The sequence below is a fragment of the Wolffia australiana genome, chromosome 8 (genome assembly GCF_029677425.1).
Source record: "Wolffia australiana isolate 7733 chromosome 8, ASM2967742v1".
Lineage (NCBI taxonomy): Eukaryota > Viridiplantae > Streptophyta > Magnoliopsida > Alismatales > Araceae > Wolffia > Wolffia australiana.
The window spans coordinates 17845082-17871100 of NC_135842.1; the positions used below are offsets into that span (position 1 = coordinate 17845082).

The window sequence follows — 26019 nt, forward strand, 5'->3', positions numbered from 1 at the left end:
AAACAAGATGGTTCAATATACCTTGCTTTTACCAATCTTTTTATTATTTTCTTCCCTTTTTATTACCGCTATGCCCTATTTTATGCTGATGAAAATTAAATCTTTCTCAGGATCCAGTTCACCATTAGTAGAAGATTTGTAAAAAAAGAAATATTTGGTTGAGATCGCATCAGATCTCTTCTTCATATTTCTTCCTTCTCTTGCTTGTAGCATTCAAAAATTACAGCAGAAAAAATTATGGATAAAAAATCCACAATCAATAAATATTACACAATAACAATAAAATTATCTGGGAATCATTTTTCAGCAAATCATTTATCATTCATCCTAGATCAGCCAATATGGGCTTCTAAATGAGACAGATAGAGAGAGTGAGACGATGCATTCAAATTAGGGTTAGATCAGCTTATATAGGCTTCAAAAATGAAACATAAAGGTCTGTATTTTTTAAAATTCTAACAGTAAAATGATTTTATATGAGAGAGAAAACTAAGAGGAATTAACGGCCTTAGATTTGAATTGGCATAATTAGAAATTTACATTTCACTTCATATACTATCAATGGTAAAACTAATATGAGCATTCCATTCATCAATTTTACTTTCAATAATCATAAAATTTATTTATATAAATGAATTTACTTTATGAAAAATATTTCAAACATTTAATGTTATTCATCTTTATTGAAGCTCTATAAAATTTATTATATATAAAATAATTCAATAGTTTATTCATAGATATCTAAGGTAGATAGATATGCCCATGTGGGCCATCACATTTCAAGGCCCCAATGATGTCTGATTAAAATATATTTAGCCAAAGCCATAGGCCCTGATTTTCACCATGTCATAAAAGTTTTAAGTTGTAAATTAATGATTTATCCCATTAGTAAGATTGTCAGACATCACATGTTTGAGCATTCTAAAAGATGGTCATCCATTCAATTTTTAAGATTCATTGTTTACTGAATATCAAGCCATTTATCTTCATATGGATAATTACTTATAAGAAAAAACAACTCTGATCTGAGTTAAAGCTATTACTTCAGGGTTGAGTTTGCATAATACACTTTGAACATTCATCAGAACACAAATTTGCCCAGTTCAGTAAAATGCACATAATTTTATTCAATTATAATAATTTACTTTCCATTATCTTTTGATTTAAATTGTCATACATAAGTGTCACAATATTCATATTGATTAAATTAATATTTTAAAACATATTTATGGTTTTTTGGTCATTGTTATAGAATAGTATGACACCAAATTCACGGAGATATTAGTTTTATAAGGCACATAATTTTTTGGGAGTGTTTTAAAGGATTTATATGATTCTAAATGGGTTTTTCTTCTATTTATCACATCATGAAATATCTCAGAGTCTGATCGTTCAGATCTTCCAAATGATTGGTGTCCCTAGTCATTGCAAAAAATACTCCCTTAAGGGATCATTATTTATGATACCATAAAAGCACCATTCATGGGCTAAATTTAATTATTAATAAATATATTAGTAATTACACATTGCCAAATAACATTATATATTTATAATGTATAATGTTGTATATTTTTTAATAAATATACAATGTTATCTAAAGGTCCTGAATAAATAAAGTCATTTAAAGTGTGAGATATTTAAGTTTTTATCCTTACTTTTCTAATACTTCAAGTGGTGATCGTGAGATCATATTTTAACTTACCATGGCAATGTGATTTTTTTCATATCCAGATTTGTTGGTATTATATGTGAATAACCAAAGTACGTCAGCTATTTTTCATGGTCAAATTTAAATTGCGGCATTTGCTGATAATACTTTGACAAGGTATTGAAAAAGGGAGTAAGTGTAAGTATTTGAAGCTACTTATTCTCCAACATGGTCTGAAACTAATATTTGGATAGACTTCCATTCTGTAGTGTCTCATTCAATAATCAGTTAAGTGACATTCATTAAAACTGTCTTTAAATTTTTCCCATGTCCATTGAGCCCACCGCATTGAAGCATGTGTGGAAACATGCAGAATCATTTAATCTTCAAATTAATTCCTATTTATCTCAATATTTTTCTGTTATCAACACTTTTCCACACACCCTGGAGTGCATTGATAGTCCAGGCTCTTCAATGTTTACAACAACAAGCTGGTCATCCCTTTTCTCTTTGGGCCATGTCTATCGTTCCTGTCAATGATTTCTCATAAGATCAATGGTACAAAGTTGTTGGTTTCTTACAAGTACACCTTGAAAAACATACAAGGTTTGGTCATGGTGAACCACAGAATTAAGGGTCTTCATAGTGAGGTGGATACTTTTAGGTTTTCCTAGATAACAAGATGAAAACCAATCTGACGGTGTTGTTGTGCTTGCTCTTGACCAATCATTTTAACTCATTAATCTGAGGTAGACAGACCAAAGGCAGCATCATAGCATTAGCTTTTACAATAATCCCAAAATATCCTCTCTTGCTCTTGGTTTGTTCTAAAGGCACAAACGACATAACTTTGTGCATTCATTCATCATTACAATCATCATCAAAGTCAATGCCATGCTAGTTCCCATCACTCTGTCCGTCACATCTCAAGGTAGACCTCCTCCATGATCATCCTCCCTTATTTCTTCAACATTTTTTAATAGTTTCAAAACCCAACAAGAAAAGATACACTTCGGCACATTCCATTCTTCAACAAGATCTTATATTAACTTAAAAACCCATCTCAAAAAAGATACCTAATTGCCTGGCACATCTGATAACATATGTATACAATTGGGTGACACCAGGGTTGACCGAGAATGGCCCCTCATTCTCTTCAATGGGGGCCCTCGGCAGAGCCCCAAAACAGTAGAGGAAATGCTAGAATACCTTTACGAGACTGCTACGCAGGGGATGGAGCCACCCCTTGCCCATCTCTTCATATCCAGTACACCGTCCCTCCTCTTTACTGAACAAGGTCTGGTCAGAGCAGTCAATGGAGGCCCCACAAGCTGCATTGTAGGATACACATGCCGAGTGGCAGACGCGCAGCCGGTTGTCGCCGCCTTCGTCACACCGTTGGATCGAAATCTGTCCACCAACCAGGAAGCGGGTGTCAACCATGAGGCCCAATAAGACAAAGAGAGAGAAGGGGGATGGAGTGGTACCCAGCAGGCTAAGCGCTTGGCGGCGGCGGCACAGAACCCACGGTCCAGAAGGTTGACCAAAGTCCAGCCAGTGGGCAGAAGGCGGCTGTAGTTGGGTTTGACCACAGCAACTTCAAGCTGCTGGAGTGGGCCCGGCTCGAGGGGGGCGCAGTGTCGGCCCACCGCATCATTGGCCAAGACGTCGCGGCAGGTCGTCAGGCTTGGCAGCAGTGTTGACCTTGACTGACACGTGTACCCTGCATAGTCTGAACATCGGAATTCGCACACCCCGTTGTCGCACACCCCGCCATGGAGGCTACATTGCTCGTTGCATAATGCTGCAAACCAAAAGACGACAAAAACTTCACATTTTCTGCTCACCTATGATGTATAGCTTATTTTATTTCCTTTCGCATATTTGTCTTTTTTTTTATCTACTTCAATTTTCCATATCTATTTTTATATATAGTAATTTTCTAGTTCTATTTTCTATTTTCTATGTTTATTTTGGATTTTTTTAGTATTATAAGAGGGTGGGTTAAGTTACCGGTGGAGCAGTCAATGCCCGTCCAGCCCTCGTGGCAGATACAGATTCCGTTCTTGCCGCAGGTGCCATGCCCGCTGCAATCGCCCAGACAAACCTCTGCAATTGGTTGGTGGGAACACGAGAAAGAGAGAATCAGTGAATGATTGTCATAATAAAATGCTAGTAAGTTAGTTGAATAAGTACAAAAGAAATGTGCCTCACTTTGGCTGCAGTCACGGCCTTGGAAACCAAGGAAGCAGAGGCAGGTCCCATTAATGCAGTCGCCATTGAAGTGACAAGAGCTGGGGCACTGGCCAAGGAGACGTGTAGGAAGGTCGTTACACAATTCGTGGTAGGCAGGGCAGGTCAGCTCACCTGGGAAAAAGAGATTTTAATTTCTCTGTTTTTTATACGCAAATAGGATATGGGAGGGAGTGATCATCACCGTTGAAGCCATCAAAATGGATGGGACCCCCAGTTTGTGGACATGTTTTCCAAGTCCCATCAACAGCTACCTGTCAATAAAGTATGAGTTACTTGCTTTAAAGATAGGCTTAGATTTAGGGTTTAGGGTTGGGAATGCTGCACCTGCAACGAATTGTTGATGCAACGGTGCTGATAACACCCATTTCCTTGGGCCACTGATCCCCGAACGAATCCGCTGCGCACCAAGGATGAAATCATGCACCTGCAGATGATCTTAGATGTTAGAAAAGGAGGATGACTATGATATCTGACACCTCAATCAATCTAATATTGATTCTACCTTGAGCTGCTTCCACGAACCTCACCCAGCATCCTGTCAGGCGCCCTCGCACTACTTGCGTCAGTGCACGAGCCATCAGAATAAGCAACAAAATATGTACAGTAATCCGCCAACGAGGACTGCCCACCTGCATTTTGGTCAATGATAAAAGACTAGTTTAGAATTTTCATGATGATTTAAGAGTCTGTGCAGTCATTAAGTTCATAGTCATCATCATCATCCCTCACTTTCTAACAGGGATGGGAAAAAAAGTTTCGTTTGCCAACATGCAAACAAACACGAATGAACATGAACATGAATGGGAAAAATCTAATCCGAACAGAGGAACTGTTCGTGAACAGGTACCATTCCCATGGAAATGTTTTCTACTATATAGTAATATTATTGTTTTTATAATAATAATAATACTAATTTTTTTACAACATCAGAGAGAGAGAGAGGGGGAATGGCGATCTCTCCCTCTCTCTTCCCACAACCCCCTCTTCCCTCTTCCAGGCTCCCACCCCTCTCATCCCCCACCTCTCCCCTCCCTCCCTCTCTCTCTCACTCTCCCCACTCCCTCTCCCGTGCCCTCTCTATCTCTCCCCACCCCCCTCTCCAGTGCCCTCCCCTCTCTCTCTCCCGGTCCCCCTCTCCCATGCAGCCGTGCCCCCTCTCTCTCTCTCTGCCCTCTCTCTCACTCTCTCTCTCTCTCCACATCCCCTTTCCCGTGCTTCCCTCCCCCTCGCTCCCTCTCTCATTTCTCTCTCTCTTTCTCTATCTCGCTGATCATACAGTTTTTTTTACCGTTTTTCAAAAGTACCATTCGTGAACGATTCGCGAACGAACCGAGCACGAACAAGGATTTTTCCATGTTCGTTCGTTGACGAACAGCGTACGTTTGACGCCGAACAGGGAATTTCCCATCCCTAATTTCTAATTTAAGATAGAGCATTTTTCATCATGTCATCATCGTCATCGAGTTTCCAAGGGCCATCATCACTGTCATGCATCCGTTAAATTAATCATCATCATTGGCATCGGCATTAGTCCAAGCCTTATGGATGAGAATGCCAAGGAAGAAATCTTGGGATAAACAATGATGCCGATGATGAAGAAGAACTCCTCATCATCCACTTACATTAGTGATAATCCCCAAGAAATTCCTCCAAAAAAATAAATAAGAGTAGCCCTTCAATAAAATGGAAGTTTGCAAACCTCTATTGGGCTGAGGAAAGTACTGAGCCCAAGTTGGAAGATCCCCATTGTAGTTGACAATGGGGCAATAGCCTTCAGCTTCCCGATTGTATGTACAGCCGGAGGTTTGGGTGGTGTTGCAGTGATATGCTCCACTCCAGTAGTTACAGGGTGAGGAGACGAACTCCTCGCCTTGGTGACGACCCCACTGCAGCTCTCTAGCCATGCTGTAGTTTACTTTGTACCACCCACTGTCTTCTAGTAATGCCAAAGTCATCTTTGAAACCACTGACCGTGCGTCTACAGACCCAGTCATAATCTCATTCATGAGCAATCTTTTCTCCCAGTGAGATCCTGGCACAAGGAAGAACTTACCCAGAGTTGGTTTCATTACCATGTCACACAACTCGAATGTACAGACTTCCTACCTGAGGTCCCTCGGCCTCCCCCGTCTTCTAGCTCCAAGCCAGTGAAGTTCTCGGAGTATACCTATGATTAAAATTATTGAAATCTTCACCCTCCCATATATAGTGGTATTTGTTGAGTAAATGGAAAAATACTGGTCAGGAAATGATCTTAAGTGGGTAGGGAGAGAGAGAGAGAGAGAGAGCGTGAGAGAATGAGATAACAAGGAAGAGCAACAAGTATTTAAAGGGAAGCATGCTGGCGTCAAATGACCAAATACCCCTCGGGGTTAGGGATCAAATTACTTACTCCATAATGGTGTCTTGAATGCATTATAACACGCGGAAGAACAACACGGGTAACAGGGCGACCAAGTCTCTCATCATAGGTCTGGACGGTGACCTGGATACAACATTCATGTGATTCAGAGTAATCCAAAACCAACATACAAAATTACAAATTTACTGAACGAATGTCAGCTATCCCTCCTCTGATCATTGACTAGCTGGCACACAGTACCTGACGACGCCTCCTCTTCCTCTCATCACGGAAGTGCGCAAAGGCATGTGGATCGAATCCCAGAACATGCATGACCTGCGAAGAGATGAATCATCATCAATGTAGATGTCGACAATTAAAGGGTTAAGAACATGACGCCTTACTTCGTGTATCAGAGTAGCAGAAAGCAATGGCTCTGCTTCAGCAGTCAAATGACAGGGAGCAACGTTGACATGGCCTGAAGAGATAAGTGCTAAATGTAATCATCCAAATCTAATACAGAAATATACTTTCAACCCCATAATTTTCAATACCTGCAACAGCACGACCCCATTGGTCACGCTCACATGCCACAGCCCATGCAAGTGTGTTGCCACTGGTGGGCCTAGTGGTCACCAAAAGGACCAAGTCAGCGCCAACCACGCCATCTGAAAAGAAATACAAAAAAGTCAGGTAAGGCAAGAAGAAAAATGCAAAAATAGCAAAATTAATATTTTGTAGATCATAATCTTAACGTGCTTCACCTTGCACATATTGATGAGGTAGCTGGACACCGCCATCCTGACCACAGGCTGAGTATCCACTGAGCCTCAGGTTCCCCTTCACCGGCTCCACAGAGAGAACATGGTTAAACCAGGCCACTGTCTTCTCCATTGCCTGTACATACCATTGCCTATAAGGGTGAATCTCTTGCTAAAAAAGAAACGGTCTTGCTCTAATTGGCACATCATCTTCAATGTCATTAGCCATCACTGACGTTGATGAATTCTAGGGAGGTTGAGGATGATTCTGACATTGACAAAGATAGCATGACGGATGATGTTCACAAATGACACTCATCATCGACATCAACTTAGTAAATTTGAAGTTAAAAAGTGATTAACCCCTTAACATCTGCTGAAAGCATCTTAAAACAACCAGCCTATTGAGGATTATAAAGATGATGACAATGACATTGACACCAATTCACGACATCATCGCCAAACCATCAACCATCATGATCGTCAACAACGTTAAGGCGTGCCAAGCCCTAGATTACACCGAGTTCAATGTTAAGTCCAACCTTATGAAGACGGAGCCTCTTACTGGGGCTTGATATATCTTCCAAAGTACAATTATGCCAGCAATCACCCGAGATAGGAGGGTCGCCACGGGGATTACAAGACAGAGATCCAGCATAAGTGGTTCCCGGAGGCTCACCAATCTACAGAATCAAGAAAACATAAGATATGGCATCTCACTGATGTTGTTCGACATCAAAATGTACCATGATTTCATGACCCACCTTCACAATATCTCCCACACTACGGCAGTCTCTGTCTTTAGATAGACCAACCGCATCATAATTCAAAAGGATTCTGATGGGTTTCATTGGATCATCATTCAAACTAGAGCTATGAACACCAAGTAATACCCTTCCACCAGGCATATTCGATCTAGAACCATCAGATCCGTCATAAAGTTGGGGGCTGACAGAGTATTCCTTGCGACCGGGTAAACGCCTTTGTTGAAGTATCTCATCATGAATACAAGAGTGCGACAGAGCGCTCTCCGCATGAATATCTTGTTTGTGTTTTGCTGAAGGAGCAGAGAGTGATTGTATCGGCTCGACCCATATGGTAAGAAGAGCAATCTGTTCAGAAGAAATTGAAAGATATTAAATTTCAAGAATAGAAAGATTATTCGCATGGCAGGAGCAGATGTAGCACTGAAACTATAACAAAATCAGAAAGCACATCAATCCTGACGATGTAAGACTAATACTAGATCGCAGAGGAGCAAAGGAAGATAACACCATGAGCAGAAAGATTATTACAATAAGCGCGACGAATGGAGCTATCCATCTGATCAGCATCTTCGATCCCTCAATAGATCGCGAAGTATACAGTGCTTTGCTCGGAGGGCCCAATCCTTCCGCCGAACCCACAATCGAAGCTCCCAAGGCGACCCAAGACGAAGATCGGCGCGCTGAACCCTCCGACGGTACAAATACGCGGATTCCTCGCCATTATCAGAGAGGAAACAAGCTCAAACTCGCTCAGACGAGCATCCCGCTGCTTCTGGCCATGAATTACCAAAAAACTCAAAAGTGAACGTTACCCTGCAAGTTCCAATTTGAATTTTGAGAGAGAACCCTGCAGATTTTCCGGGACCTTCGTCGATGTTCCAGCTCTTCTGTTCCCAAAGAACAGCAGAAACTGGAGAGAGAAGAGAATAGAGAGAGGGAGAGAGAGTTGAAACTCACCTTCTCACTCCCATCCTCCTCCAATAGGCGATTTTTTCTACATTAAAGACTGATCTTTTCTAAATAAACCCCTCTTCTTTCGTTGCTTTACATTCTGACTCGATTTTAGCTTAAATTAGATACATATACCACATTCTTTAAAGTCACTGCATTTTTCAAGGCCCTCCACCAGGCCTTACTTGAATAAAACACATGAAATTCTTGATATAAATCTTTTTTAAGAGTTGACTTGCATTTGACAAGGTCTTCCAGCATATCAAAATAGAATAGAACAAGGTATAACAAATATATTTTCATAAAATACAAGACAATCTAGATGTACAATATTTTCATAGTTTTTACATAACTTGAATTGAATAATGCAAAATCTACATTGTTTCATAACTACATACTATTTTTTTCACACAGTTTTGTTTAGAGTCGCTGTGCATTTTGCAAAGCCTTCCAGTAGATAAAATAGTATATCGAGTAATGTATACATTTTCATAAATACATTATATCTTTAGTATACAGTTTCTGTTAGAGGTGATGTGCATTAGGAAAGAGCTTCTAGCATATCAAACTAGAATATAATAACAAGTAGCGAATACATTTGCATAGACACCTGATAATCCAAGTATACTACACTTTCAGACTTTTCAAATATATCATAGTCTCTGTGCATTGTGGAAAGTCCTCCATCATTTCTAACTTGAATAGAGTAACGCAAAATCTATATAATCTCATAAATGCACGATATTATTAATATACAGTTTATTTTCTTCCAGAATGTCAAACAAGACTAGAATAAGTAATAACATACATATCCTCATAAATACGCGATATTTTTAACATAAAGCATTTTATGCGTAATTGCGCTCCAGTATCTTAACATATTTTCCATCATTGCTAACTTCAATAGAATTTTTACACTCGATGAATTTTTAAGATAATTTTATAAACAAACGCGTTTCTACGTATAAAATATTTTCAGAGTTTTAAAATACGGCCCGCCGTATTTGTTCAGGAACTATGAATGAGGGCTAAAATGTAAATATACTTAGTAAGAGGTTTTTTTGTGTATACTAGCTGTCGTTGTGTTCTTCAGCCCGCCACTACAGACAGCACAAGTTCTAGAGATCTGTCTCTTTGATTCTTCATTTTCGATCTGATCTGACGTCTGATCCGCCATTGAAATGCTGGAGATGAGTTCTTAGTTTGGGGGAGCGTCCGGACTGTTCAATCTCCCGTCGTGTGGATTGCGGTCGAAAGAATTAAGAAAATTAGTTGAGATCGGCGATCGGCGTGACCTAGATCGAGGAACTCATCAATGATATGATCGGCGACGGCAGAAGCGAATCGAATGAGAGGACCGCGGGGTGAAGGTGCTTATCGCCGTCTCTTTTCATTTTTAAGCGCTTACGATTTTGCCCCTTGATCTGCCCCCTTTCCAGAAGAAGGCAAGGGCAAAAATCACGAGGACAGGACAGATGTAAGAGGCTTTTCAAATTCAATGGCGTGTTTCTCGGTGTTATTCAGTTCTGGAAACAAAAATTCTGATATATTTTGCATGATCGTGGCGATGCTCTGTGCGCAGGTACCAAATTTCATCATCTGTTAAGCGCAATTATTTCCGGTTTATATATTAACAGAGACTCTGGATTGATTCTAATTTGAAAATTAATCAATGAACCCATAAAAAAAAAGCTTTTGGCGTTGTCAAGATCTGCCCACCTAGATAAAGTCTGACTGTGTTATTTTTGTGTATTGTCGTGTTCTTCTGCTTTAATTGTGATAAGGGTAAAGAGAGCTAGACCTGTTGATATATAGAGGGCCCCTGAGATACTGAATGATCTGTAAAGGGGCGGTTTCTTTGTGTACGCATTAATACTTTTCTAGACTTTTTTCGGATAAGATCGTGAATTGGTGACGCAGCAAATGGTTTGATGTTGACCAACATAACATTAAATTAATGAGCCCCAGTGAATTGAAACAAAACCATCTATGGTTTATATTATTATTTTGGTCGAAATGTCTGCGTCTATGAAAGGGATGCCCATGATAAATCTATTTGTCAATTTCTGGAAATTTCCGGGGATGAAAGATAGCCATGTTGATTCAGAGACAAACTCATCTCATTACTGTGTAATTGATTAATACCTTCCGCAGGGATGGCCGAGATAGTTATTAGGAGAGTCTTTTTCTGAAAGGCAGCCACTTTAATTCCATTTGAAGCTTATCGCAATATTATATTATTTAAGAATATATTTAGTGGAGATGCCCCAGATAATTTTATAAGGAGTATATTTCTGGGAACTTCGGCAAATGAAAGGTAGCCTCTTTGATAACATGTTAAACTTATCTCTTGTCTACGTCATTTATGTATACCTTCTGTATATTTATAGAGAAAACATCTTTTATTATGATTTAAAAGAAAATGTACTTAATTTGCAGTAGTTCGATCATCGTTATCAATCTAATACTTTTTACAAATAATTTAGTCAAATGAAATGTAAATGTTTCATATTTTAGGGCAAAAGAATTCCCTAATTTATGACTAATCTTATTTCCTAACAGTTTTTCCATCACTTTCACATTTTTATTACTTTAGTTGTTGAAAGTTTGTTATATTGAATACTGAAGTGAATGAATGGCAAATCACTTTTAAGGGATAACTTCGTAAGTAATTTGCAATATAAATACCGTTGGCCTACTACCACATCAGTTTTGTTTGATGTTGAAGGAAGACACCTTTGTATCTACACAAATAATTAAATTTAAGTACTATATAGGGGACATTGAAATGAAAGATTCAATATTTTACCAAAATTTAGATTCAATATTTTAATTGTCCATATTGGGGTATCATAGAAAGCAGTTTTGCATCATAGAATTCTGAAGGGTATCAATTTTCATTGATATGTCAAACGTATCTAAGCTTAAAGATATTCAACATAAGCCCCTTTCCATGATTAGTAATCTTTTTTGTTGTTTTTGCTTTATAAATCCCTCAGCCAAATGGATTTTATTTGCTGTACAACACACGTGTTAAATGAATGTTAAGGCCTAACAATGTGATATTAAGGAGAGAGATGATGAATGAGACAATCTTGTATCATTTTAATATCAATTTGGACTTTGGACTTTGAATCTTTCATCTCTTTAAGTAATTCAATAATAGGAACCACATTTATGCGTCATCCACTCAATTATATAAGATCATTTGTACACTAGTCCAAACCAATCTAGCCTGATAATACAGAGGAATTTGTCCTATGTAGGGAGAGAGTTAAAAACAAAGAAATAAAAAGAGACCAAGGCCCCTTCAAACTCCCAAAATCTGGAGAGTAGAAGTCTGCTAAAATTTTGTAAAGATATATGCTAGTTATCATGAGGATACAATTGCTGATGTTATGATTACACATTTGGTTACCTTATGGTGAATCCTAAATGTTGCATGAAATTATGCATATTCTAAGCCCATTTTGGGATCATTTTATCTATAGTATGCTCATCTTATATGAATTTTGGGATCATTTTATCTATATGAATTTTCATCTTATGCATTAAATATATTAATTGCTTACAAGAATAAATTTTTATGTAATTTTTGAATAAATTAAAAGTCAAATTTTTTTCATACAACATGAGTTTTAAAATTATTAATAGGTTAAATTATTTGTAGTAGTTATTCTTATATTTTCCCGGACAAAAATTAAATGAAAGAAGTTTAAAAAATGGGGTTCATCCAAGCCAAGCACCAGCATTGCCAGAACTCAAGCTGACTAGAGGCCGGCGAGTGCAAAAGCACTCAATCCCACATACAGCCACCAAGCGTTGTGTGCCAAAGAAGTCGCATTAAGGCCCTTCAGAGACCAGCACAAGCGAGCCTAGAAGGAGCCCATAGGGTCGATAGATAGACGTGGATGTGCACATAAGAGGAGAAGGGTTTAGTTAATTCAAAGGGTATCCTTGGTCCAATTTTTATACATATTTAACTTTTCAATAATATCGATATGTGATAATGGCTAACACACTTCTTTCAGTTCTACGTCAGGCTGGACTAATGAGATCATAAACAGACGACGACCCTACAAGCCAGGAACTGAATATGATGCAGGACGACTAGGAAATGGACTACTGGAGAGATGGAGAAATGATAAGGACGAATGGAAGGCAATGGATGGATTGGGTAAGGGAGGGATAAAACAGACCACAGAAATCCACACGGTCGAATTCGGAGTTTAAAATCGATGAAATACTGGTAGTGCAGCTCCGATCCTCGTCGAGGGCGGGAGTACTGTCTTTAACCACTGCGACAATGCCGAAGCACCAAAATCAATACTCGAATTCACGTCATGAAAGAAACTCTCGAAGAGAATAGTAGGAAATTCCAAATCAAATCAAATCTGACGGCGGTGGAGACTTCTTGTGGAATACTGGACGGAGAACACTTCAACACCAAAGAGTTCAGGTGTACCTCGGCACCGTAGTGCGTGAAGAGGTTTCGGGGAATTCTGACCGTGACAAGACTGGGCGAATCCGGGCGTTCAGCGACCCACCGGACGAAATAGTCTGGGCGTTCCGGGCGTTGACCGGCCCTGGCTGAAAGCGGGTCGGATGAACGGACACGGTCAGGGATGGCGTGCGCGAGTACCGGTGGGAAGGCGACCTTGAGCAGTCCGGGCGGTAGCCTTGGGCGGCCAAGGGTTGGTTGCCTTTGGCGGTGGGGGGTGACTCCCTTGGGTGGCATGGGGTGGCGCCTTGGGTGGCCTAGGGTGGGCTGGGCGGGCGGCTTGGCTGGCCCTTGGCGGCTGGCGGCCCGGTGGCTGCCCTGGGCGGCCTGGGGTGGCTGCCTGGGCGGCCTTGGGCGGTCTAGGGTGGCTGCCCTGGGCAGCCTGAAGTGACGGCCTTGGGCAGCCTGGGGTGGCTACCTGGGGTGGCCTGGGGCGGCGGCCTTGGGTGGCCTAGGGTGGCTGCCCTAGGCCGCCTGGGGGGCAACCTTGGGCGGCCGAGGGATGGCTGCCCTAGGTGGCCAAAGGCGAGGGAAGAGAAGGGGGAAGGAGGAGAGAGAGAAGACAAGAGAGAAAGAGAGAGGGAGAGAGATGGAGAAGAAGGTGGCCGGCGACGCGAGGCGGTGGCGGCGGCGACGGCGGAGGTAGGGTTGGAGAGGGATAGGGAGGCTAGGCAGTCCTCCAAGAAGAGTTAACAATAAACTCAATTCTTGAATAATGACTGCCTAACTGTTTCTTGAAACAATAGCCTGTACATATAGGCATTGGAGGAAAGAGAAAATACAACTTAACGACGAAAAATTAAAGACAAGAAATTAAAGATGAAAGACGTACTTCGTGTCACGTCAAGGGGCAGTTGTTGATCTTCCATTGGCGACATGTCATGATGCGTGAAGGGGCGTGCGTGCATGGAGACGTGCATGGTGCCAGAGTGTTGACTTCGTCCGATGAGGGTGGTGGCATTTCTTTAGCGACGGCGTTGAATTCAGTTGACGGTGGCGGAGTGTCCGTAGAGGCGGCGTTGACTTTAGTTGATGGTGGAGACACGTCCAATGTTGATGCGTTGGCGTCCTCGCCATCAGAATAGAATTTGAGAGAATTATGATCGGGCTTCGAGCTGACCCAACCTGAAGATTGTGTCATATCAGGCCATTTCTAAGTGTATATAATCTCAGCTATCTGATCTTCTTAAAGAAGATCAGACGACAAGATCTGCCTTGTACTTAAAATTCTTTTTTACTTTTTCTTCTGAGGTTCTTGATTGACCACGACCTCTAACGTGGGCAGCGGGGCCAAGTAATGGAGAATTCATGATGAAGAATCAGGTGACGGGGCCAATGACATGGTAAAGATGGGGTGTCCCACTAATGAATGGGTCCATGGCTGTGATTTAATCAGATCCACTAATCCATTATTATAAGAATCAAGTGGTGCGGGACAAAGACATCACTTTGCCCGTCACCTCCGTTGGCTGGCGGGCGGAGGTCGAGGGCCGGGGGACCATATGACAATCCAACGGCTTCTCCAAGCTGTTGGATCTAGGGAAACAAAGGGCGATAGAGCTTCTCTCTCGACCATATAAAAGTTATTTTTAAATCTTAAAAACCTATTTTTGTCACTGGAAATAGGGGGAATGATGGGGACTCTTGAAAGCAACCTGGCAGCTGGAAGAGGGGATGTGGCACAAATGTACTAGCTAAAAGGCCTTTCAGGAAGATCAAGATGGATAAGAGCATCATAGAATCACACAAAGATGGAGGAGAAGAGCAAGAAACACACATTGAATGATGGCGCATGCCATCTCGAACCGTCGACGACGTCGTCCGCGCTATTGTCGGGTGAAAACATGCTCATTATCGTATTTTCATTTTCATCATTTTCTTTGTTGTGTTTTGTGTTTTTTCCGCTCTCGTCGTCTTTTGTCGCACTGCGACGTGTCACGTCTATGCCCGTTTTCATCATCATGGGGAGGGGCCTCTAGTCCTTTCCCTTTTTCTTTTTATATTTCAATTTCCCCTTTATTTGTAATGGGAGGCCCATTATATATGGGCCCCCTTAATGGACCTGAATTTTCCTTTGTTGACCCACTCAGGGGGGCCATTCTACCTCCCCCTCTATAAGGGAAGAGGGGGGTGCCCTAGGTCCTTAAACCACGAAGAAAGAAGGAAATCGTGTTGTGTTTGATTTCTGGTCTCCCTTCCTCGTTCAAGAAAAGAATAGGGTGCTTCTCGTCTACCCATTCCTTCAGCCAAATTCGAGGTGCTTGTCCCTCCTACCAGAGTGGGCATTCCCTTGCGAATCAAAGCTGCCCTTCCTGCCTTGACAGATCCCGCCGAAACTTCTGCCACGGCAATCCGCTGCTCTGGGTGAAACGTTGTGTTTTCCTGCGATCAGATTGACCACTCTATCAATCCACGACCACACAATTCGTCGCCTAAATGCGGTGCAGATCTTGCCGCCGTCAACTGCGCAGTCTTCTACTCGGCCGGGAATTTCTGCGCTGTGGGAGGAATCATGAATGAATCTGTCACCGAGCGAGCATCCCTCTGGACGGCCTTGTCGTTGTGAGGTTGCATAGAGCTCTCTCTTTTCCACCGTGGGGACGAGCGTCCCTCAGCATTCAATTGATCACGTGCACGACGCATAGGGAGACGATTGGTTAGGTGGGGCCAGACCGGAAGACCAGCCTGAGTCCTAGTGCCTGCTCATGGAGGTATGCCATTTGAGGGCCATCGAGGACAATTGACCAATGCCCGCATCAAGTGTTTGGCTAGGTGTCCGTTGGTGCAGCGATCTTCATCTTCTCTAGGTACCCGCTACTGCTGCGACCGATCACCGGTGGATTAACCTACAAACTGCTGACACACCGAACGTCGATGCTCACATCTTCCATTGCCTGCACCTGCGTGCGCTGCTACGCTGTAAAAAAAAAGGGGGAAGCGCCCAGGATTGCCCGACGCTTGAGCCGCCTCATTGCGGCTCCTCTGCACTCTCTCCTCTGACCTTTACCTAGAGCTCCTGCAACTCATCCCCAATCAAGCTGCCGGCAGCTCTCTGGTGCCTTTCCGCCTTACCCGCGCTGACCGCTGCAACCGTCGATGACCTCTTACATGATGAGCCACGCCAATGACAAGGTACATCGTCATCCCGCCGCTCGTTTAATTATCACTTGCACTACGCTTTCATCTTGACTCCACCGTGCTCGGGCTAGGTAGGTCAGAGAGGCAATTTGTGAGAAATTATGACGTCATGAGTGTCTTACCACTACGGATGAGTCCGTCCGTTATGTGCGAGCCCTACGGATTGATTCTGTTTGGCCGTAGACGCCTTCGTCGCTCTGATGAGGTTTGTGAGGCCACCGTCATTGTCACACAATGACCCCGTCCAAGCTCGGAGCTCAGCTTCTCCTTTGAGTCGGAGCCTGCACGTACAACACGTAGGACACATCTTCATCACATTGTACTTACATCATAGGACATCGTCATAGGACATCGTCGACGTTTGATACCACTACCCATCTTCGTTATCGAGCCATCATACTCGGTGCCGACCGGACGATGTCCGCCATCACTGAAGTTAGGGGAACCACAAACAAAGCCCCCATTTCTTCACTTCAAATCACAACATTTCATGAGTTCAAGCTGCTATTTTTTGTTCTCCCAGTATTATCATCTCCAGTATTTGCTCATAGCTCACAATAGATTGTAGTAGGAACCGATAACTTTTACTGAATTTGGATTGTGCATTCATAAAGGCATTTTTGTAAACACGATTCGGGCACATATAATATTTTTTCTGATTTTAACTATCTTTGTCTCACTTTTCTCTCATAAAAAATAAAAATACTTCTTAAATGTTACTTTTATATAAAGATATTCTATGAGAATAATCTACTAATTAACCTTATAATTTTACAAATATTCACTCTTAATTACTATTCCATCTTCTCTAATTCTCTCTCTGTCTCAACTAAAAATTCTAAACTCTTGTAAAACTAAGTAAAAAATATATTCTCACCTTATCTTGTTAGTTCTTACATCTCTCTATATATCATTCAATAAACTCTTATAAACTAGATAATACCTATACTTCCACCTATTTTTCTTACTATTAGACTCTAAGCATACATATATACATAATATATATGTATATACTTTCCTCTTCCTATATTCTATTACTCAACTAATAACCCTTTCTTTCCCGTATCATAAGTCTTATTTCTTTCTTCTTCATTATTCTTCTTCTTCTTACCTATTGTTAAGATAAATACTCTTATTAATGAACTTCTATGTCTTATTAAAGTAAAATCGTATTTGCTATGTAACTAAACCTTAATATTCACCATTATTATATAAATAACCTTCTTATCTTCTATGAAGATTAGTATATTATTATTCTCTCTATCTTACTGATCTTATATACCTCTTCTACTACCTATATTAGTATTATCCTTTACGCTAAAACTATAAATTTAATTCATAATCTTACTTGCATTCTATCTTGAAAATCAATAAAAAAATTAATCATATGCGGTGATATATTGATCTTATATTGTTACTATCTCAACTCTCCCTCTCACTACCTCTCTCTATCACTACTTACTAGTAGTTACTATTACATAAAATCATAATTCTGTTTAACTATAACTCAACCATTCAATCAACCTCTAAAGGCTAGTCCCTGTGCAAACGACCTCTTTCCCACCATACATTTGAGCGAGTTTTCTGAGTTTAAAAAAATTATTTGATTTAATCAAATTAAAAGTACAATGACAGTAAAGTAAGAACATTATATGCTCTTATTACCTTATCGTAGTTGTTATGACATTCAACTGAATGTGTTTTGCTATGGTATTAAAAGGTTAGATTGCAGGTGATGAAGATGGATGCCTACTTGTAACAACACATAATCCTTGAAGTACATACAAAAGTGGTGGTGACAACGTCAATGCACCAACCTCGGACGCGCCGCCAACGTCATCCGCCACGCCTCGCATCCAGACTCGTCATCAACATCAACTGAAGAACCACCAGGATGACGACCAAATCAGCGCACCGATGACGAACGCACCATCGTCGGATGTGCAACCACCGCCTCCCGATCCGTCACGCATCATAACACGTCGTCAATGACAGATCCAGAACTGCCCTTTGACGTGACACGATTACTCGTCGTCCACTTTTATTTTATGTAATTTCTCGTATTTTCTCTTTCCTCCAAGGCCTATATGGAGGCCGATGTTGCAAGAAACATTTGGCAAATTTATTTTCAAAGAATTGAGTTTTCTTCTTGGAGGATTTTCCCTAACCCTCTTCCCGTCGAACCATCACCCCCGCCGTCGTCGCCGTCGCCTCATGCCGACGGCCGTCGCTCCTTCTCCGCACCCGCTCGTGCCCTACTGCCCAGTGCCTGGCCGCTAGTGCGAGGCCACCCCAGCACTAGGTCGTCCTTCGCCAGGGCCGCCTAGTGCCCAGAATGCCTGAGCGACCAGGCCGCCCAGTGCTCAGTTCCCCAAGCGCCAAGCCGCCCTTCGCTAGGACTGCCCAGCGCCCAGGCCGTCGAGCGCCTAGCGCTGGTCACCCAACGCCTGCCCGCCCCAGCGCCCGACCACCCCTTCGCCAGGGCCGCTCAGCGCCTAGTCCGCTAGAGCGATCAGGCCGCCCAGCGCCCGACTACCCAAGCGCCAGGCTGCCCCTCGCTAGGGTCGTCCAGTGCCCAGGCCGTCGAGCGCCTAGCGCTGGCCGCCCAGTGCCTGGCCGCCCCAGTGCTAGGTTGCCCTTGCCAGGGCCGCCCAACGCCCAGGCCGCCAATGCCCAACGCCCAGCGCTTAGGCAGTTGGATCCGCGACACCCTGTCGAAGTGCACGTCAATCGTCTCGCCAACGATGCGTCGAGAATTCCCCGCATCCTCATCATGCACCCTTGGTGCAGAGGTACCCCTAAGCTCTTTGGTGCCCGGTGTTTTTCGTCCAATGTTCCGCGAGAAGTTCTTCCACCGCCGTCAGATTTCTTTTGGATTTTCTAGAATTTTCAACAACTGGTGGATTAGGTATTTCTTGAGTCTTCCAGCAGACGTGAATTCGATTGTATTGGTTTTGGTGCTTAGCATCATCGCGGTGGTTGAAGATAGTACTCCCGCCCTTGACAAGGAAAGGGGCTGCACCACTACTATCTCATCGGATTTAAGCCTTTGAAACTGACCGTGTGATTTGTTGTCTGTTTTATCCATCCCCACCTTAAACCAGCCCAATATCTAGCACTCCCATTGTACTTTTTCTGTCACCTCAGTCATCCTATATCCACCACCACCTGTTGTCCTGCATCAAAAAGTTCAATATCCAACCACAAACCTTTGCATCTTGTATCCAACATGTTAAAGCTTTTGAGAAAGATAGACCAGATTTTTCCTTCCTTTTACCTTGTAATGAAGTTCCTTCAAAGGTATCGATATTCACCTTTGTCACCTGTGTATGTTGAGTCTAAATAAGCATTGATTATGAGCTGCCTATGCCTTTCATATACTAAGACTGTCTTGGTGCTCTTTTTACATATTCCAAAACATGGTTCTCCCAACCAATTAAATTCTATTTGCTCATCAATATAAATGTTTTGGTTTATCTTTTGGTTAACTAAATGTTACATGCTTTGGTTTATATTATAATTTTTTTAAAATATCCATAAAGATATAATATTTGCAAAGATGTAATCTGAAAACACATTATTAATAGGTAAACATGACAATGTTTACTTGCTTATTTGAATAAAGTCAGCTATATATTTGTGGTATCAAGCTTAAATGGATTAAATTCATTTTTAGAATGATGTTTTGAATATTATAAAATTTTAAGTTTTTTACTTGATATTCTAAAGGAAAATCTTTTTTGAGCCAGAATATGAATCTTTTGCAATTATTCATCAAGTTGGAATATATATTTTTCTGAGTCATAATATATATATATATATATTTATTTATAATTAATTTTATATGAATTTTTAGTGTCTTTTTTGGGTTTATTTTCCTTGTACCACGTGTCCCTCCTTGACATGACTAATGGTGACTAATAAAGTATTCCTATTAATGATTGGTGCCAGCCAATCACTGAGTCTCGTTAATGGTTTGTGTAAAAAAAAATTGGGTATGAGAATGTGCGATGCTGTGGCCCAATGAAAGAAAAGGTGAGATTTAAATCACAATAAATGTGATGTGGAATCTTGATCTCTGCAGAACATCAGCATCTAAGTTTAATGGTGTGTCGTACATTGGCTTTCTCATTTTTATTCAATCTATTCACATCATCCTGCTTACTTCTGGCCCTATTGACAGTCGTGTTTTCAGTACATACCTAGCAACTCCCCTTTCATTAGGAATTTTCACTCTCTTGATTTATGATTATATTTCATTTCACTTACTTCTTTTGAGAGAATGTCAGCTCAGAAAATCATAGGAAAACTCTAGAAACAGGTGTGTTTTATATTTTCTATGTATGCTCCTTATTTTGGATATAACTATCATTATTCATATTTAAAAAAAGAAATGGTGGAAGACAACTTAGATAGCATGAACTAGGAAATGAAGTTGAATGAGTGATGCTAGAGAGAATAACAATATTATTGTAGATTATGTGATAAACAAAAATGGAGGGCCAATAAATTGAAGGCTAAGATTGAAAGAGAATTCAACTCCTCTAGGGCATAAACTGCTTACGAAAACTAACACTTAACTTGCCAAAGAATTGAATTTTATGATAGATCATATTATAATTCAATCCCTTCCAAATTTTCAGGGTTTATCTCAAGAGAAATCTTAAAAATATTTTGATGAATTAACTCTTATCTGTGGAATGTTTGAGTTATGTAATGTTACTAAAGAATTCATTTAAATTAGATTATATCCATTTAATCTTCAAGATAAAGCATGTAGTTGGTTTTGTTCCCTATCTGTGAGTTTTGATTCTTGAAAAGACTAAAAATTATATCTTTAAGGAAATTTCATTCCGTTGGAAATACTAGCACATATAGGAGAGCTACACGAGAATTCAGCTAGGGACTTGATAAATTATTGGTAGAATCATGGGAGAAGTTAAAGGAGCTTACTCAGAAATGTTCGCAAAATGATATGAAATCGTCATGCTCAAGATCAGACGATGATCAATGCCACTGGTGGAGGTACATTTATGCATCAATATTTAGATGAGACTATCGATATTTTAAGACCCTGTCGAGTAATGATGCCTGTTATTCCACCCTCATCTGCCATGAAAGAAAAAAAATGCTAGAAGAGTTGGAGTGATTGTGCTAAGTGCTGTCAAAACCTGATTTATGGATTATGCAGCTAGTTAAAGCAGTTTATGATTTTAATACAAAGTTAGTAAAGATGAGCATTAATGATGCCCATTGGCCATTTCAAATAGATATGTCATTATGCCATCAATGTTCTACACCTGATGATGTTGAGGTGGATTATCCTTGGCATGAACAGGTAATGGCCATTGGTAGATCTAGGATGAACAGAACTATGGGTAAAAAATCTTGAAATTCTAGAGATATTGCATACAGTAGGCCTAACATGAGGAAAAAAACAATTTTTTATTTTATTTTTGCGCATCACCCAGTCATCATTGCATTCATTAGAAATAGAAAAATCATGAAAGGTTCTACATTGAATTCCAAAATTGCCAAAGTATCAAGGCATAATAATGACATTGTGAATCGTGATGCCTTGACTACCTTTCCTCTAATTGACTTAGCCAATCATTGCCCAATATATGAAACATGGCTGGCAATATTTAAAGACATCAAAAATTTTATTAGATACATTTAATTTTCTTTAAAATATATTTTACAGCTTTAACATTCTTTTTAATGATTTAATAGCAAAAAATATGGAAAAGTTATGGAAAACTAAAGAAAATATTAATAAAGGCCTTAATTAAGTACCAAACAATATTTTCTGACTTTTAAAATTGATTTTTAAAATCAATATAATGTCATACAAAACTAAAAAAATTATTTTAAAATCAGAAAAGCCATAAAATCATAGTAATGGCTATGTTTATCATCTTAAGTCATGATCAAATAGCAATATAAACACTTTTATGCACATTTTATGTAATTTTTTTGATATTTGATCAGTATTTTTCATGTTATAATGCGTTTGGAAGAATTTAGTTTGGACTTTGCAACATCCCAGCTACATTTGAGAAATGTCTGACAACATGTACTATTTTTTTAGGAATAAATATGAATACATCATTCAGATATATGATACATTTTGGGTAAAGTAATTAAAGTTTTTTTTACATTTGCTAAACCACTTGAATTTATAATTCAAATCATTGCTTATGAAGTAACAAATCATTTTGTTCTTGTTTATTTTATTTAATTAGAGTCGAATGGCCCACTATTTAATAAGGCACATTAAAATTTGTTTGAGCCAAAATGCCCAATAGGGGGACCAGGTCAAATAGGAATCGGGTAAATCAATGGATTTTAGAATAAAATGAGAATAATAAGACAAGTTAATGATATTTAAATAGGGGCTCTTGGTTCATGCTTCTTGGAATTTTTCTTGGTGAAAAAGCTCAATCTTTGCTCCTTATGATATTCTTGGTTGCTTCTTTCTTGAAAAGAAATGGGTGGCTGATAGACCCAAAATGTGACATATGCAATCATACAAATTTTAAAGTTATTTTGGCCATATTTCATGCATATTATCTTCAATTTTATAAGAATTTTGCATTTCATGCACCAAGTAGAACAGATCATAAAAAATTGCATTTAATGTCATTTTTATACATGTTTTACATACTCAATAATTTCTTAGTAAAAATATGTTTTAGAGATTGTGAATTTATAATGTTCTATTTAGTATGTCATCTATATTGCAGTGAAGAAAGAAAATAAAATATATAAAAAATATATATAAAATTTTGATTTATGGGCCAGATAGGGCTGACCAAGCGCATTAGTGCCCAAGCCAGTCATGGGTGGGTGAGCACGAGGCGCTCAAGCCCACTCACAGCCGGCAAGGAGCAGTGCACAGCAGGCAAAGCGTAGCTAGCCACACATAGAGGCCCACGGATAGACTGCCAGATAGGCCCACATGACCACAATGATAAGCACGATCGCGCGCTCAAGGGGTATGGAGTTTGATTCAATAATTTATTTATGCCAAAGTATTTATAGCATGACATATTCAAAGTTTTTCCAATATGGGATTAAACATCCTCTTTCATCCACCTTCATGTCGGGTTGGCCCAAAAAGCAACAAGATCGAATGCAGCCCAACAGGCCGCACTCTCATCAAATGTGAAAAGAAACCATGACTGAGCTTCAAGCGAACCCAACCCGAAGTCTATGTCCTTTCGGGTCACTTTAAAAGCCCATGTCCGAAGCAACAATGTAATGTCCGATTTTCATAAAGAAGATCAGACGATGACATCTGTCTCATTTTAGTTAATGTCTTCTATTTCTTTTTCAAGCTTCCCTATTGGTCGACAAGGATGACGCAGTCGCGGGACCCCTCTACAAATGAATCAGAGGACAAGAAGGCTGATGAGGTGATGACGAGGCATGCTAATGTGGGAAGGGAAGAGGCTGCGATTAACTGCGATTTAATCGCAGCCGTTGACCCAAACCAAAGAAGCATTGGACAGTCGAGGGGCAATCTCATCCTTCTTTGCCCCTAGTCATCCTCCTCATCGGCTAGCCGGCGGAGGCTACTAACAACCGGACCATAGCTGGTCCAACGTGATGGAAATATATGTGGCCGACAAGGCAATCACACATTCCACATCTCGTTTGATGCTCATTGGTAGAACATATTCATTATAGTGGATGTGTGATGCTTATAATAAAGTTTATGAATACATGATCGAACTTAGTGAATTATGATGAGATCGTAATACGGAGATCACTAGTCTTTAAGCATGTGTTCTAAACATTCCTATTCAAAGGTTACGCGAGAAGGACATCAAAGTATCTAGATAGAATAACACTATCTAGCCTCACTCATATGATGAGTATGGCAGGTCCCATAGCCATTAGTGTCGGGACACTAAGGATAAATAGTGGGTGCTCTTTAATGGAAAGAGTTCACTGAATTGATCTGTACGAATCCGAGAATGGTATTATACCGAACTGTCAATCAGGTCGATTCACATTACAGTTGTGTAAGTGGCCTTTAGACATGAGACACCAATGATGTCTTGTGGACGGAGGGCTGTACTTTGACTATGGCTAACGAGTCTCTAATCATGGGATTCTAAACTGTCTTAGTTCGGGTGCATCAAGAAGTTCACGAAGATGATTGAGTGATCAAGATGGGATTGTCCACCCTCGGTATACGAGGTGACAGCTCAAGGAAGACGATGCTATGAAGTCCTTGACCAAGGTAATGAAATATCGGGAGAAGAGTTCCCCAATGATTTCAAATGCATCTGTACTAACTCAAATGACCGATTAGGGTTTAACAATTGACCATATCCTAAGTTGTCCAAGGAGTGTCAAATGGATGGGGGATTATACATACATGATAATTGATGATGAAGAGGTTCCATGAGTGAGTATATACACACTCCTTTGTATCTTCTAGAACACAAGGTGTAGCTTGGCACCCCACGTGTTGGAGTCTTGACTTATTGATTGGGTTAAATCAATCCGACATTAATTAATCTATATGATGATATAGTTAATTAATGTGGAAGCCCAATAAAGTTTATTGGGCCAATGGAGTGGTTAACTAGACTGATACATGGTCCTAGGGGGTCACACACAAATGATCTTTTGTTAGAATATATACTTAAGTTTTGGGGGGTTTTGATGAAAAATACCGAGTTAGTATAAATAGGGGAAGGTTTGAATGAAATTCACCTAGGCCAGAATTGTTCAGGGACCTTTCCCTTCTTCTCCCCTCTCCCAACACCCCTCTCCATGCCTGATGCGATCGGAACGACATTACGACGACGATGGAGGTAGAACGGGGCTCATCAACGAGAAGGAGGAGATTTGACATGTCGAGCATCGTGTAGATACGTCTAGATGCTGCACCCTTGAGCAGCTCGACTTGTCTCACTCCAAGATCCAAGAAATCATGGTTGAAATCCATGCAAAGGTACTTCATTTCATGGTTCGATGGATTCCATTTTGATTCCGTTCAAGTCTTACGCTGCAGAGTATTTTGATTTATTCATCCATATCAAGGCCTTTAGAACCCAACACGACAGCCTCTACAGGGCCATTGGACCAAGCCTACCCCTCTACGGATTCGAGAGAACCTCTCTCGACCATTTAAAAGAGGAATTTCAACCCCAAATTCCTTATCTTTCAGTTGAGATCCAACAGCAGCGGGAGACCAGTCTGACAGCGGCGAGAGCAGTAGGAGGAGCGTGACAATCCTCCAACTACTCCTGAAACTCGGGGAGGCTCCGGGAGATGTCAGACCATCCTTGGATTTGCATCCAGATGGAGAAGATGAGCAAGGAGACCGCATACCAAAGTTAGGCGACGACAATCGGTGCTGTCATCTTTGCTCGTTGAATCAGGGCAATTCAGGTATGTTCATGAAGCTCTACGGTTGAATTACAAATTCTGGATGTATGTTATCTAGTTAAATCTACTTAGAGATCGAGTTTTCTTAGACTTTTTTTGCACCGCGACTTCGTTGTGACATTTCATCGAACATGTTATGTGTTAGATGAACGTTCTTTGATTTGCCTGAGTACTATTTTGTCGATCTTATAAAAATATATTCATCCCCTCTATTCCGTCTTCTATCAAGCATTCTGTCGAACACCTCA

General features: G+C 40.6%; 1 protein-coding gene and 1 long non-coding RNA gene across 2 annotated transcripts; one reads left to right on the top strand and one right to left on the bottom strand.

Moving 5' to 3' along the window:
* Positions 1–2673: 2673 nt before the first annotated feature.
* Positions 2674–8746, bottom strand: LOC144706434 (metalloendopeptidase / zinc ion binding protein). Its single transcript, XM_078579386.1, has 17 exons — positions 8302–8746; positions 7771–8118; positions 7549–7689; positions 7010–7142; positions 6800–6913; positions 6650–6723; positions 6507–6581; positions 6297–6389; positions 6011–6071; positions 5604–5936; positions 4407–4533; positions 4229–4328; positions 4086–4155; positions 3863–4015; positions 3662–3757; positions 3136–3452; positions 2674–3058 (listed from the first exon to the last, which is right to left on the bottom strand). Exons 1-17 carry the CDS (start codon positions 8338–8340, stop codon positions 2849–2851), a joined length of 2484 nt encoding a protein of 827 aa, XP_078435512.1. The 5' UTR covers positions 8341–8746; the 3' UTR covers positions 2674–2848.
* Positions 8747–9738: 992 nt separating this feature from the next.
* LOC144706602 (uncharacterized) lies at positions 9739–10609 on the top strand. The gene is made up of 2 exons (XR_013582280.1): positions 9739–10094; positions 10164–10609. It is a non-coding gene; the product is annotated as an uncharacterized LOC144706602 (long non-coding RNA).
* Positions 10610–26019: the final 15410 nt, after the last annotated feature.